General features: G+C 49.6%; 2 protein-coding genes across 7 annotated transcripts in view; one reads left to right on the top strand and one right to left on the bottom strand.

Moving 5' to 3' along the window:
* TMEM266 (transmembrane protein 266) overlaps positions 1 to 14,905 on the bottom strand; it is a 193,240-nt gene that overhangs the window by 170,509 nt on the left and 7,826 nt on the right. The gene's annotated exons all lie outside the window — the stretch shown is intronic.
* The window catches only part of NRG4 (neuregulin 4), a 65,315-nt gene that overhangs the window by 46,185 nt on the left and 4,225 nt on the right, over positions 1 to 14,905 (top strand). Inside the window, exon 7 of one of the 4 annotated variants that reach the window (XM_048867907.2) lies at positions 14,771 to 14,850. In XM_048867907.2, the coding sequence (XP_048723864.1) occupies positions 14,771 to 14,850 (80 nt within the window). Of the gene's footprint in view, positions 1 to 2,470; positions 3,136 to 14,351; positions 14,851 to 14,905 lie in introns of those variants that run through there. The other 3 variants (XM_048867908.2, XM_048867909.2, XM_075132985.1) reach the window with 3 other exon arrangements.

The raw sequence follows: 14,905 nt of genomic DNA on the forward strand, positions 1-14,905 counted from the left end.
GTTTCATCAGCTGATGTAATGGAAACTTGCTGAATGCTCATTTTTCCCCTTAACCAAATACAATTAGAAGAAGCAAAATTATTTTATAGAAATACTCTCGATAATCAAGAGACAGTTGTAAAGGATATCAAAACTGTTGCATTCACCATTTTGATTAAATCAGTCCTCCCTATCATTGAGACAGGAAACCCTCTCCATTTCATTAAGCTCCAGAGGAGCTAGTGGCAAGAGTATTCACTTCTAGAATTGCTGTGAATTCACCGAAATAATAATAAAACAAGGCCTTTACTAGCCTTTTAAAATACATGCCAGCAGTCTTGCAGTTCTTTAGAGGTGAGATTTTCTTTTGGGTAGAGGAGCTGAAAAGTGACCCCAATACAACAGAACTGCAGAGGTTTTAACATACACAGGATACATAGCACAGGAGTGATCAAGCATAGGGACTCCTCTCCTCATGCATGCAGTAGAGCTGGGGAAGGGGTGCAGGCATTGACCCCTGAGTCCACAGTTTAATGGCTAAAGATCCCTGTGCAAGGGAACACTACCACTATTCTAATTCAGGTACTAGAATAACATCCACACAGAATGCATGCAGCTTCCCTGATCATTGGTTTGCAGGGTGATCCTAAACTCCATGTCCATTGACTCAGGCTTTGCGCAGGGGATGTTCAGGATTAATTCCTCCCTATGGAAATAACAAAAGGGCAGCAACTCAGTCTTCCCATATTGGATCTTGTATCCAGAATATAACACAGACTACTGTGGGAGATCTCAAAAAACAAGGGACTGATTTCTCTTGTCATAAAGAAAGGAACTTCACTTGCTGTATAAAGGGAATATTAGCCTTGTAGTCTTCATCATTCCAGAGAAGCCTAATATGGTATTGCTTTACTACTGCCTAAGGCCTTGTCTACACTGGCAAGTTTCTGCGCTGTAAAGCAGCTTTCTGCATTCTAACTCCCAAGGTGTATACATTGCCAAGCCACTTAGTGCACAGAAACCACCCCGATGAGAGGCATGCAGCTTTCTGTACTGGGGCTACAGCACCACATTGCTGTTGTAGACACCCTGGTTGATTACAGCACTGCAATTGGCCTCCAGGAGGTGTCCCACAATGCCTGTTCTTGCCTCTCTGGTCATCGGTTTGAACTCTACTGCCCTGCCTTCACGTGAGCAACCGTCATCCCCACCCCATATATTCCTTTGGAATTTTGAAAGTCCTGTTTGCTCGGTGACATGTGCAGTGTCTCAGCACATCCTTCCAGGTGGAAGTGCTCCAAGCACCAGGCGATCCCCCACTTGGAGCAACGCTGAGCTGTTGGACCTCATCGACATTTGGGGAGAAGAGGCTGTCCAGTCCCAGCTACGCTCCAGCCATAGGAATTATGATACCTAAGGACAGATTTCACAATGCATGACATAAAGGGGCCATGACTGGAACACACTGCAGTGCAGGATCAAAGCGAAGGAGCTGTGGAACACCTACCACAAGGCGTGGGAGGCAAACCACCGCTCCAGTGCTGTGCCCATGAGCTGCCAGTTCTACAAAGAGCTGGACGCGATACTCAGTGGTGACCTCACTTCCACCACGAAGGCCACTATGGATACTTTGGTGGCTCACATGCCAGCCGAGAGTGGACTGAGCCAGGAGGAGGAAATCTTGGACGAGGATGGGGAGGGGGACCCAGAGGCAGAGGACGACTCTGAGGTCAGAGATGCATGCAGCCAGGAGCTCTTTTTTACCCCAGAGGCTAGCCAGTCAGTCACAGCTGTCGGAGCTTGGTGAAGCGCAAACAGGAGAGGAGGCCCCTGGTAAGTGAATTTGATTTTGGGAATCACTGAAGAGAGTTCTTGGAGACAGGAGGGTTGCAGAAAGCAGGCTTGTGTCTGTATGATGCGTGTACCACCACATGCCTCGTCTGAGCAGCGAAACAGGCTGTTGATTGACTCTCTCACTTCACGGGAATTTCCCTCAGATTTCTCCAGGAAACCCTCATGTAGATACTGGGCAATCCACTGCCGCAGGTTCTTTGGCAGAGCTGCTTTGTTTCTTGCCCCATTAATGGTAACTTTTCCACGCCACTCTGCTGTCACTGGAGGGGAACCATTGCTGCACACGGACGAGCCGCATAAGGGCCAGGGCGGAAGACAGAGTCTTGAAGACCCTCCCTTGAGTCCCTGCTCCCCCTCGGCAGCAAGATATCTTCCATAATGAACACAGCCTGTGGATAATGTGGGGAAAATGAGTATCAGACCCCCACTACAGTGCTGACTCTCCCCAAGAGCCATGTGCCTGGGAACACTGATTTACCCTGCTCCTGTAGCTACTCACCATTTTGCAGGTCTTGTGGCTCATGTGTGCTTGCCTGGGGTCAGCCAGTTAGTGACAGCTGTGTTTTAAATCACTGAATTAGTGTTGTGTGTTGCAAACAATACTGCTTCTGTAAAATGTTGCATTTATATTCCACAGAGATGACCTTGGGAGCCCAGCCTCCCTCTTTGTTATTGGCAACTGAATAGCTGCACAGAATTAGAAAGCAGCCACGAAGAACTAAGGAGGATTTTCTATGTGACATTATGATGCATTCTGCGGCCAAAAAACAGGATTCGAAGGAGTGGCGGGACCGCGAGAAGAGGGACCAAAAGGAGAATGTAGTGTGCCAGAATGAAGCCACAGAGCGGCTCTTAAACGTTATGGACCACCAAGCGGACATGCTCCAGGCGATGCTAGTATTGCACACCAAGCAGTTCCCCACCCGCCCTCCCCGGCAGCTGCTGTCGCAAAACTTTCCCATGCGCCCCCAGACACCTCCAACACACTCTTATCAACCTCCTGGCTCCAGTCTGTACCCACTGCATTCCACTCCTCTCCCGTCACACTCCAGCACTACGGACTCCCAGTACCCACTACACTCAACACCAGTCCCTCTGCAGTTTAGCCCTGCTGAAGTACAGTACCCGCTGCGCTGCACTGCACTGTACTCCAAAGGAGAAGGCTGGATATGATCCCTGGACATAAATCTTTAACCATCCTGGGACCCCACCTCCTCCTGGGAACTTCCCTTCCCCCATCTCCCTCAGTGCTGATGTGTTTTTCTGTTTGTCTCTCTCCTCCGGTTGTTGTTTTTTAATAAAATAATTGTGTTGGTGTGAAAGCAAACAGAGCCCTGCAAACCAACAGACAGTTATCTTAAACCTTCATATTGCATCATCTGCAATCACAATCCCCTCCTAACATTACAAGCACTGCACTCCTGAGCATAGCAACAAATACGAATGGCTTTCAGCTTCAGATTGCTGCCTCAAGGCATCCCTGATCCTTATGGCCCCATGCTGCACCCCTCTAATAGCCCTGGTCTCTGGCTGTTCAAATTCAGCCTCCAGGTGTTAAGGCCTCAGCAGTCCAGCCCTGAGTGAAGCTTTCACCCTTCCCTTCACAAATATGGAGCATACAGCATGTGGCTATAAGCATAGGAATATTGTCATCGGCCAGGTCCAGTTTCCCATTTAGGCAGTGCCAGCAGGCCTTTAAATGGCCAAAAGCACACTCAACATTATCTGCACTTGCTCAGCCTGTTGTTGAACCGCTCCTTGCTGCTGTCAAGGTGCCCCATGTATGGCTTCGTAAGCCACGGCGTTAAGGGCTAGGCGGGTCTCCCAGGATCACAGTGGGCATTTCGACTTCCCCTAAGGTGATCTTCTGGTCTGGGAAGAAAGTCTGTGTTTGCAGCTTCCTGAACAGGCCAATGTTCCGAAAGATGCGTGTGTCATGCACCTTTCCAGACCAGCCTGCGTTAATGTCTGTGAAACGCACACTGTGATCCACAAGTGCCTGGAGAACATTGAGAAATACCCCTTCCGATTAATGTACTCACTGGCGAGGTAGTCTGGTGCCAGAATTGGAATATGCATGCCATCTAATCGCCCCTCCGCAGTTAGGGAAGCCCATTTGTGCAAAGCCATCCACAATGTCACGCACATTGCCCAGAGTCAGTGTTTCAGAGCAGGATGTGATTAATGGCCCTGCACATGTCTGTCAACACAAGTCCAACGGTCAACTTTTCCATTATGAACTGGTTAGCGACCAATCAGTAGCACTCTGGAGTAGCCAGCTTCCACAGTGCAATCACCACACGCTTCTCCAATGGCAGGGCAGTTCTCTTTCTTGTGTCCTTGTGCCGCAGGGCTGGGGCAAACTCATCACACAGTCTCATGAATGTGGCTTGCCTAATCCGAAAGTTCTGCAGTCACTGCTCATCATCCCAGACATGCAAGACGATGTGATCCCACCACTCAGTGCTTGTTTCCCGAGCCCAAAAGCAGTGGTCCACTGTGGTCAGCACCTCCGTGAATGCCACACCAATCTTGTGTTGTAGCTACTCTGTGTGGTGAGATCAATGTCACACTCCTCTTGCCTTTGTAGTTTAACAAATAACTCCACTGCCACTTGTGATGTGTTAGTCAGAGCGAGCAGTATACTGGTCAACAGTTCAGGATCCATTCCTGCAGACGGAAGAGGCAGTGTGTACAGTACACAAACACCTGATGGTGCCAAATGTGGACGGAAGCATGGGACTGCTGGGATTCGAAACAGTGCATCATGGGGCATTGGGACAGGACCCAGGATCCCCTCCGCCTTCCTGCAACTCTTAGCAGCAGAAGCGGAAGAGATGCTTTATGGGATAGCTGCACAGAGTGCACTGCTCCGAATACCGCTGCAAGTGTAAACACGCTATTGCGCAGGCAGCTGACAGTGTGAACACACAACAGCGGTTTCCCTCAGTGCTGTCTGAGCAGCGCTGTAGACATATCCTAAGGCTCTATACGTAGACAAAGTTTCCCAGATGAAAATCTTTAGCTCTTGATTGAGGTGATCAGCAGATCAGAGGTTTTTCAAGGTGGATGCTTCAGTCCATTCTCATTTCTTCAGAGTTATAAACAAGGATCAATAATCTCTAGTACATGGTGTTATGCTTGTTTAAAATACATTGTTACCTATAAATCAGGCCACCCAGCTATCACTGAATCTTTTGGGGCTTAAGTGTAGGATTTATGGTGGGCCAGCCTGTGAGTTCATGTCATTCTTGACTTGTCCTCTTAGACAGTGTATTGGGTTGAAAAATGTAAGAAAAATTGAGTGTTATAAAATTCCTACTTTTTCACCTGTCTAATCTAGGCATTATGTTTGGTCTAGATTTGAAACTCCGCAAAACAAAGTGGATTGCTCTGTTGTATTTATTTATAAGAATTTTTATGGCTCTAGCACCATAGGATCTTAGCAAGTCATAAATGTTAATTAATTTAGACTCATACTACCTCCCTGAGATTAGGAAGTATAAGTAATATTAATTTATATATAGGGAAAATGAGACACAGTAGTTAACTTGCCTAAGTCACATAGCAAGTCTGTGGCAGAGTTGGGAACAGAACCCAGATCTCCTTTACCTTGTTGCCCCTTACCCTGGACTGTGTTGTTATGGCAGATTTCTGGGCTATGTATGTTATGTGTGGAAACGCTAGAATGTTCCCCTTATTTATAAAACTCAGGTGTGGCTGATGGGGAAGGTAGCTCACAAAAGAGGACTATGTGGGAAAAAGAGCTGGGAGAAGAGGGGAGTAATCCTCGATCTCATATGTATCTGAATAATCAAATCTTTATCAGCTATGCTCTGAAAGAATTTCAGTAAAAGTGGTCACTAGGATTTGTTTTTTCTTATGCCAGAGCTGCTTCCCAACCTGCCAGCAATCTGAAACAGCTGTATTATACTATATTTGATCATGCCCAGGGATTCATGAGCACAACATGCTTTTGGGAGGCAGAACCTGCACAAAGAGGGAAAATGGGAGAGAATTAGTGATAAAAGAGGGAGCATTTGAAATGGACAGAGGGATGGAGAGGGTGCATGAGAAAATGAAGGAAGGTCTGAGTGAAATGGGAAACACTGTGGAAGGGAAGAGAGGAAAATGAAGAACTGGACAGTGGTGGGGAACAGCAGGATAGAACTAAAGGGATAGAGCTCATGGTAGACACAGTGGTTGTGTACAGTGCAGGGTAAAAGTGCTAGAATTTTCCATTGTCCATAGGGCCCAGACATGATCTGGCTGACCCTTCCCATGGGACAGGAAGGTGGGACTTCATTAACAGAGGCTTTTTCTTCTCTTTCTGCCCCATCCTGCTTGTGGCGAAGTAAACAGCAAGAGTGTCATGGACTTTAACAGGTGTAGGATTGGGGCCTTTGTGAAGCTTTAAAGCCTTTCTAAAAGACCCATCCCTTTTTCTGATGATGTTCTTAACAGTTTTGCTACTTACTACAGTAGGATCAAGATGGGGCCTGAGGAATGGTAATTCTGTGTCAGATCATCATCTCCATCACATACCCCTTGGAGACAGTTTCTCTATTGGGGGTAAACAGAAACTGATAATCTCCTACCTTTGTCATTTAGAGAGATCCAATGTGATTTTCAAACAGTGACTTGACTCCTACAGCCTCCTTGGCTCCTATATGTAAAAAAAATCACTTCTCTGGTTACTAAAGTGCAGCCAGCTCTGGGAGAAATGTGGCAGTTGTTTAACAGAGCAACATTTTACACAACAGTTTAGGACAGGAAATCCTAACTGACTCCCCTGATGAAGTAAAGAAAGCTACACTATCGAACAAACTCTGGGGCTGTGTGTACACTGGGTTTTTCCTTCCCCAAATTTTCCAGTGGTGCAGCTCCATCATGGCTAGTAATAGTGGAGAAATAGTGTAGACAGAGGTTCTGTGAAACATGATTATTTTTACCATCATGTTGTTCAATGCTGCTCAGAGCAGACCTTTAATGGTCACATCAGCAAGATCGTGGTTTTATGTCTTCAGATAGAATGAAGTCTTGTAAAATGATTTTGTATATTTACTGGGAAACTTGCTCTCTACACCCACAAATATTGCATCATGTAGCAGGTACTACAAATGACTTGAGTTTTAGCAACTTAGTTTTCTTTGCTGTTTTATTGAACTCTATTCAGAAATTTTCTACTGTTCCATGAACAGCAAAACAGACATGTTAACTCTGCCTGTTTAGAAGAGGGAGCCCCTTTTACCAAAGTGTGGTACAAGTATGTCCACACTGAAAGTTCACCAAGGAAGGGTATTCCAAACTGTCTTCCAGAATTGCTGGTATCTGTGGCATAGTGTCAACATTAACCATATTTTAGCAATAGCACCTAAATATTTACATTGTGAATTGAAAAAGGGGATTTGAAGGATTCTTCGAGTGCTTGCTCATATTGATTCCAATTAGGTGCGTGCGTGCCGTCTGCACGGCCGGAGAATTTCGACCCTAGCAACACCTGGTGGGTCGGCTGTGGACTCCTCTGGAGTAGCGCCTTCATGGTGCTTGATATATACCCCAGCCGACCCAGCGCCTCCTCAGTTCCTTTTTACCGCCCGTGATGGTCGTTGGAACTGGGGAGTTCTGCTTCGCTGCTCTCCACTCTCCCTAGCATAGTTTATTGTAAATAGTTTACAGTTAATAGTTATAGTTCTTGATAGTTATAGTTAGTATTAGTGGGGTTGGGTTTTTTTTCCCCTCCTGCCCAATTTTTCTCTTGGGCTCATGCCCAAGGTTCTGGGATTCAAGCCCTGCGGTTCCCGCTCTAAGCCCATGCCAACGGGCAACCCCCATGACTCTTGCCTGAAGTGTCTGGGAGAGTCTCATCAAGCAGACAAGTGCAGGATCTGTAAAGGGTTTCATCCCTGGACTAAGAAGGAGTGGGACTTCTCTTTAAAACAGCTCCTCATGGAGGCAGCTCTTAGCCCTCAGCCTCCTGTGGTGCGCCAAGATCCGGCACTGAGCGCCTTGGTGCACAGCGCCCCAGCGGCAGCGGTAGGAGCTGCACCGCGGTTGGACTCTGAACGAGACCCGCAGCACCGATGCACCCCAGCACCACAACCAACTTCATCGGCCCGGTGTTGCTCCCATTCTCCTGGCCAGAAGCAGCACCAGAAGCCAGAAAAGGGTGGTCCGCCTCCTCAGAGACCAGCCTCCCTGGAACCACCTGTGGAGACGTGTCCCACAGGGGAGCGTCTAGGGGCACAGCCTACGGTTTCTGCACCGCTGACTCCGGCCCTGAGGGGAGAGCCGTTGAGTCCGGTGCCTCTGGACTCCCTGACACACAGCATGGTTGAGGTCCAGTTGCCGTCCACCCCGGATGCCTTTTGCTGCCACAAGGGATCTTATTGCCATGACGGCATCGGCATCCCCTCAGCCTCATGCCAAGGCACTGGTTCCTGTATGTGCGGCACCGTCCCGGGGCAAGCTGTCCCTAAAGCCACCCGTTGGCACTGTCGGTTAAGCCACGGCACTGATCCTGTTCTCAGCACCATTCCTGACACCACTTGCAGTCCCAATAGCGCTCCAACTCCCGGTGCTGCTCTTCTTCACTGCGCCGATCATACTTGTGGCGCCGGTCCGACTCCTGGCACCGGTCCTGGCACCGATCTGCCCGCCAATCGCCATTGAGGAGCAGATCCTGGACCCGACGCTGCTCTTGCTGCCAGTCATCATATTGACCCAGGTCCAGATCCAGGTCCCGGCACCGTTCCCCAGCGTCACAGCACCATTCCCATCGCCTCGTAGATGTGACCCGGCGCAGATCCGCTCAGCGCCACTGTAGCCCTCACGTTCCACTTCTCGTTCTTCAGGATCACGTTTCTCCGAATGCCGCCATTTGGACCACAGCCACCTGGACTCAGGGGCTGGGCATTGGCAAGCACAGGAGCAGGGTCCAGTTCAAGGGCCCACTCAATGGCTGTTCTGGACGCCCTGGGGGTACCACCAGGCCCAGGGTGCTCTGTCTGGGGCTTCTCGATCAGCCCCATCCAAGCCACGAATGTCAGAGGCTACCACCAGTCGGCCCGCCCTAGGATGCATGGAGACCATGGCGCCTTCCCTCTCTGCTTTAGGACCTCCCTTCCCCGCTTCAGGACCTCCCCCAACATCAGTTCCTGGTCCAGGTCCTGAGATAACTGGCACAGGACACCCGGGCCCAGCCCCACAAGAGGACCTGGATGATCTTCTTCCCACTGCGGCCTCCTCCTCCTCCCCCAACAAGGTGGTGGCAGGCATTGCAATCTCGGGTCCCCCTCTGATAGACCTCTGTGTCCACCAGAGCCTTCTGTGTAGGGTGGCGCGGAACATGAACCTGCAGGCGGAGGAGGTGGAGGACCCAGTGGTTGATATTCTGTCTGCAGAAGCTCCATCAAGGGTGGCCCTACCCCTTATTTGGACCATCCAAACCCCCACCAGAATGATGTGGCAGACACCTGCATCCATCCCCCCCCCGACTGCTAAGGGAGTGAAGAGAAATACTTTGCCCCCTCAAAGAGGTATTATCTGTTCACCCACCCTCAGCCCTGCTCGCTTGTGGTGGCATCAGTGAACGAGAAAGAACGGCACGGCCAGCAAATCCCAGCACACAAATCGAAGGACGCCAAGCGCCTTGATTTGTTTGGGCGCAAAGTTTATTCCTCGGGGGGACTTGAGCTCAGGATCGCTAATCAGCAGGCGCTCCTGAGCCGTTACAATTTTAACTCCTGGAACTCCATGCTGAAATATAAGGAGCTAGTACCTCCTGAGTCCAGAGAGGCGTTTGGGGCTTTGGCAGAAGAGGGAAAAAACAGAGGCACAGACCTCGCTGCAGGCCTCGCTGGATGCTGCAGACTCCACCGCTCAGGGATTGCGATAAGACATATCTCCTGGCTACAAGCCTCCAGCCTACCACCAGAACTTCAGCAGACACGGCAGGACCTTCCCTTTAATGGAGAGGGCCCGTTTTCGGAAGAGACAGATTCAAGGCTACAAAGCCTTAAAGGCTCAAGGACAATAATGAAGTCCTTGAGCATGCACACACGGGCTACCCAGCGGAAATCCTTCAAGTCTCAGGAGCCGCAACAGTGCCTGTATCCTCCTCAGCCGAGGCAGGATTTCTATAGGCAGCGGGGACATAATGGCAGGAGGAAGCCATCTAACCCCCCCATCAGGACAAGGCCAGGGCCCGACCAAGCCTTTGTCTGGCTCAAAACAGGACTTTTGAAGGGATGCCCAAGGCCGGCGTACCGGACCTCGTTCAGGAGTCTACCTCACCTTTATTGAATCATTTATCCCATTTCCACCGTGCTTGGTCTCTGATAACCACAGACTGCTGGGTCCTCCACATGGTGAAAGTGAGATACTCTCTCCAATTCTCTTCCTCCCTGCCCTCCCACCCCCATCCCTCTTCAGGGACCATTCTCATGAGCAACTCCTTATTCAGGAGGTTCAAATGCTCCTCACAATGGGGACAATCGAGGAGGTCCTGAGGGAGCTAAGGGGCAGGGGGTTTTACTCCCAATATTTCTTAATCCCCAAGGCAAAGGGCAGGCTTCAGCCCATTCTGGACCTGTGCGGACTCAACAAGTTCATGGTAAAGTTGAAGTTCTGCATGGTCTCCTTGGGCATCATTATACCTTTCCTGGATATTGGTATGCCACCCTTGACATGAAGGACGCGTATTTCCACATAGCGATTCATCCAGCGCACAGATGCTTCCTCCACTTTGTGGTCAACCGCAAACACTATCAGTTCACGGCCCTTCCCTTCAGTCTTTCCATGACCCCCTGAGTATTCACCAAATGTATGGCAGTTGTGGCGGCCTTCCTTCGTCGAGGGCAGGTGCAGGTATACCTTTACCTCAACGACTGGCTTATCTGTGGGCACACCAGAGAACTGGTGCAGTCTGACCTCCGCTTGGTCATGGACATGTTTCGTCGGTTAGGCCTTCTTCTCAACATGGCAAAACTGACACTAAAACCGACCCAGAGAATAGAATTCATTGGGGCGGTTCTGGACTCCATGCAGACACGAGCCATCCTGCTGGATGCTCGTTTCCAGTCTATTGTGGCCCTTGTCTGGAGCCTTCAGAGCTTCCCAACCTCATTGGCAAGAAGCTGCTTGAGTCTTCTTGGCTACATGACTTTCTGCATATACATGACCAGGTATGCCAGACTTCGACTCCACCCGGCTGGCATCAGTCTATCGCCCAGGTCGGGACAGCCTGAACTTGGTGGTCACAGTCCCAGAGTGGCTCCTGGCCTCCCTCCGCTGGCGACTAGATCCCTAGGCAGTATGCAAAAGAGTTCCTTTTCACAGCCCGCAGCCCTCCTTGTCCCTCATCACGGATGCATCAGCCCTGGGATGGGGCGCCCACTTAGGGGACATTCAGACACAGGGCCTATGGCCCCCATCCACACTCTCCCTTTATATCAACGTCCGGGAGCTGATAGCAGTGCGGCTTGCTGTCAAGCCTTCCGGGAGCGGCTGCAGGGTCGTTGTGTGGCGGTCCTTGCAGACACCACCACCGCCATCTTCTACATCAACAAACAAGGGGGGGCCCGTTCCCCCCCCCATCAGGAGGCCGTTCGACTGTGGGAGTTCTGTATAGCCCTCTCCATTCACCTGGTGGCGTCATTTCTACCTGGGGTCCAGAACACGATGGCAGACCACCTGAGCAGGTCCTTCTGCTCACACGAGTGGTCCCCTCGACCAGATGTCATCCACCCCATCTTCCGAAAGTGGGGGTTTCCCCAGGTCGACTTGTTTGCCTCCCGCAGCAATCAGAAATGTCTGGCTTTCTGCTCTGTCCAAGGCCGCTCCCTGGGCTCTCTCACAGATGCCTTCCTACTCCCGTGGACGAGTCAACTATTTTACGCCTTTCCCCCGTTCCCCCTGGTGCACAGGGTCTTGTGCAAAGTGCACAGGGACAGGACATGAGTGATTCCGGTAGCTCCGGCGTGGCCCAGGCAGCACTGGTACACCACGCTCCTGGAACTCCCTCTGGACGCTCCAGTCCCATTGCCTCTTCTTCCAGACCTGATCACTCAGGATCACGGTCACTTCTGCCATCCCGACCTACGATCTCTCCACCTCACGGCATGGATGCTGCGTGGCTGAACCCTTCAGAACTTCTCTGTTCAGAATCTGGGCAGTAAGTACCGATGGGCAGCAGGAAACTCTCCATTAGGGCCACATATACGGCTAAGTGGAAGCGGTTTTCATGCTGGTACACTCAGCACAACACACTCCCTCTCCAGGTGTCTGTGCCTCTCATTTTGGAGTATCTCGTGGACCTAATACTGCAGGACCTGGCAGCATCCTCTGTCAGAGTTCACCTGGCAGCTATCTCGGCTCTTCATCCAGGTGCGAATGGCCGCTCTGTCTTCGCCAATCCCATGATTGACAGGTTCCTCAAGGGCCTGGACCATCTCTACCCACAAGTTAGACAGCCATCCCCACATGGGACCTTAACCTGGTCCTCTCCAGACTCACGGGGCCCCCATTCGAGCCGCTAGCCACCTGCCCCTTTCTTTACCTCTCCTGGAAAACAGCTTTCCTGGTCGCTATCATGTCAGCGTGGTGGGTCTCTGAGCTGAGAGCCCTTACCTTGGAACCAACTTACATGATCTTCCATAAAGATAAGGTTCAGCTTTGGCCTCACCCGGCCTTTCTTCCCAAGGTTATATTGGCCTTCCATAATCAGCCAAGACATTTTTCTTCTGTTTTTTTATCCAAAACCGCATGCCAGTCGCCAGGAACAGCAGCTGCACTCCCTCAATGTCCGTAAGGCCCTTGCCTTCTACATTGAGTGTACGAAACCGTTCAAAAAGATGACCCAGCTCTTCATTGCAGTGGCGGACCAGATGAAAGGCCTCCTGGTCTCGTCTCAGAGGATCTCTTCATGGATCACGTCCTGTATCCGCGCTTGCTATTATCTGGCCTGTGTACTGACCCTGCCCCTCACTGCTTACTCCACAAGGGCCTAGGCTTCATCGGCGGCGTTCCTGGCCCAGGTGCCAATCCATGAGATCTGCAGAGCCGTGACTTGGTCCTCAGTACACACTTTTGCTTCGCACTATGCCATCGTCCAGCACACCAGAGACGACGCGGCATTTGGTAGAGCGGTCCTACAATCCACGTTGCTTCACTCCGACCCCACCGCATAGGTAAGGCTCGGGAGTCACCTAATTGGAATCGATCTGAGCAAGCACTCAAAGAAAAAACGGTTACTTACCTTTGTAACTGTTGTTGTTCGAGACGTGTTGCTCATATCCATTCCAAACCCGCCCCCCTTCCCCTATGTCGGAGTAGCCGGCAAGAAGGAACTGAGGAGGCGCTGGGTCGGCTGGGGTATATATCAAGCGCCGTGAAGGCACCACTCCAGGGGGCTCCACAGCCGACCCACCGAGTCGTAAATTTTATCCGACGGCCGTGCACATGGCACGCACACACCTAATTGGAATGGACATGAGCAACACATCTCGAAGAACAACAGTTACAAAGGTGAGTAACCGTTTTTTCTTTAATTGAGAGAACTGGTTTTATGTAGAGGAGCTCTGAACATGAATTTCTGTTTTAACAATTATTAATGCTATATGGCCAGCTTCTGGCCCCTGCTGTGGAGCAGCACAAAGGGGCCGTACAGATAGCTTAACCAGTTTGCTGAGCAAGAGCAAGGACTGAGTGTGCCAGCTTCCTGTATAGCACATAAGGGAGTGGGAGAAGAGAGAGTTCCTTGGACATTCCAGAATCCTCACCACCTATGCAGATCTAGGCATACTCCAGTTGGTATCTAAATGGAACTAAAAAAATGGCATAAAGATAGACCACTGAGGAAAGTAGGAAGGTATTCACAGTGCTTGGTGTTACTAAGAGAGCAAAAGGAAGATTTCACTGCAAGCTATTCAAAATGTCTGTGGAAGTCCCCTGGCACTCCTAACCCCAGGAGGAGACTGTACAAGGTATACTAGAAGAGAGTAAAAGAGGTGTCTGATTTGAATCTAGTCTATAACCCACCTGAGACAGGTTTTTTTTTCATTGTGTTAAGTTATAGGACATTATGACTTGAATTCCCAAAATAGAATTTAAAGGGGAAGAATAGAGCATAGAGGGGGCAAATGGAACACTAGGGATAGTTATAGATCTGTGAATCACTGACATAATATAAACCCATGTTGACTGGTTAAATTACCTATGTGAGAAGAGTATATTAACAAACAAGATCGGAGCCATCCATCTAAAACACACCGTCTAGGAATAGAGCCATCAAGGCAACACACTGTGTGGAAGAATTAAAGTCACCACAGGACAAAAACTGGACACAAAGGAACAAAACTGACAGCTTCTGTCGAGACAGATGTCTAAAGTGGTTTTTTTGTTTGTTTGTTTTTTAAAAAGAGTCAAGATGGTGAGCTAATGTATTTTATTGGATCAACTTCTATTGGTGAAAGAGACAAGCTTTCAAGCTCCACTGAGCTCTTCAAAAGAAGGTTAGCTATGTTTAAAACAGCTGTGTAGAAAGCATCCCTTTCTTCAGCATTTTGAATGGGCTTTTAGCAGATTTAAATGATTAATTAGTTCAAATTGTATTATAGTGACCAATTACATAATAAAGGCCTTAGAGGCAGCCCAGAGCAACATTAGCTGGGACCCATACACTGGAGTTCCAATCCTGGCGTTGCTACAGGCATGGTGTGTGGTTCTGAGCAAATTTCTTCCGTTTCTCCCCACCTCACAAAGGGGCTGAATATTAAAGTTTGTCAAGTGTTTTGAAGTTGCCAAGTCCTAATATTACATTGTTAGTGAAAGCATCATTCATTTACTGAGTCTCTCTTCTCTGACCAATATTTTCTCATTCTGTGTTTCTTCATCTCTCCTCCATCCCTCTTTTTTTGGGTCACTTATTCACGGTCAGGAAGGCCAACACTCGAAGGGCCAGCTCCACAGAGCGTGGTGCCAGCCTGGTTGAGACTACCAGCAGCAATGGCTGCAACAGTGAGTACATCTGAAATTAAGTGGCAGGGTTATTCTGGGGGAGGAAGGGAGGAGT

The sequence above is a fragment of the Caretta caretta genome, chromosome 10 (genome assembly GCF_965140235.1).
Source record: "Caretta caretta isolate rCarCar2 chromosome 10, rCarCar1.hap1, whole genome shotgun sequence".
Classification (NCBI taxonomy): domain Eukaryota; kingdom Metazoa; phylum Chordata; order Testudines; family Cheloniidae; genus Caretta; species Caretta caretta.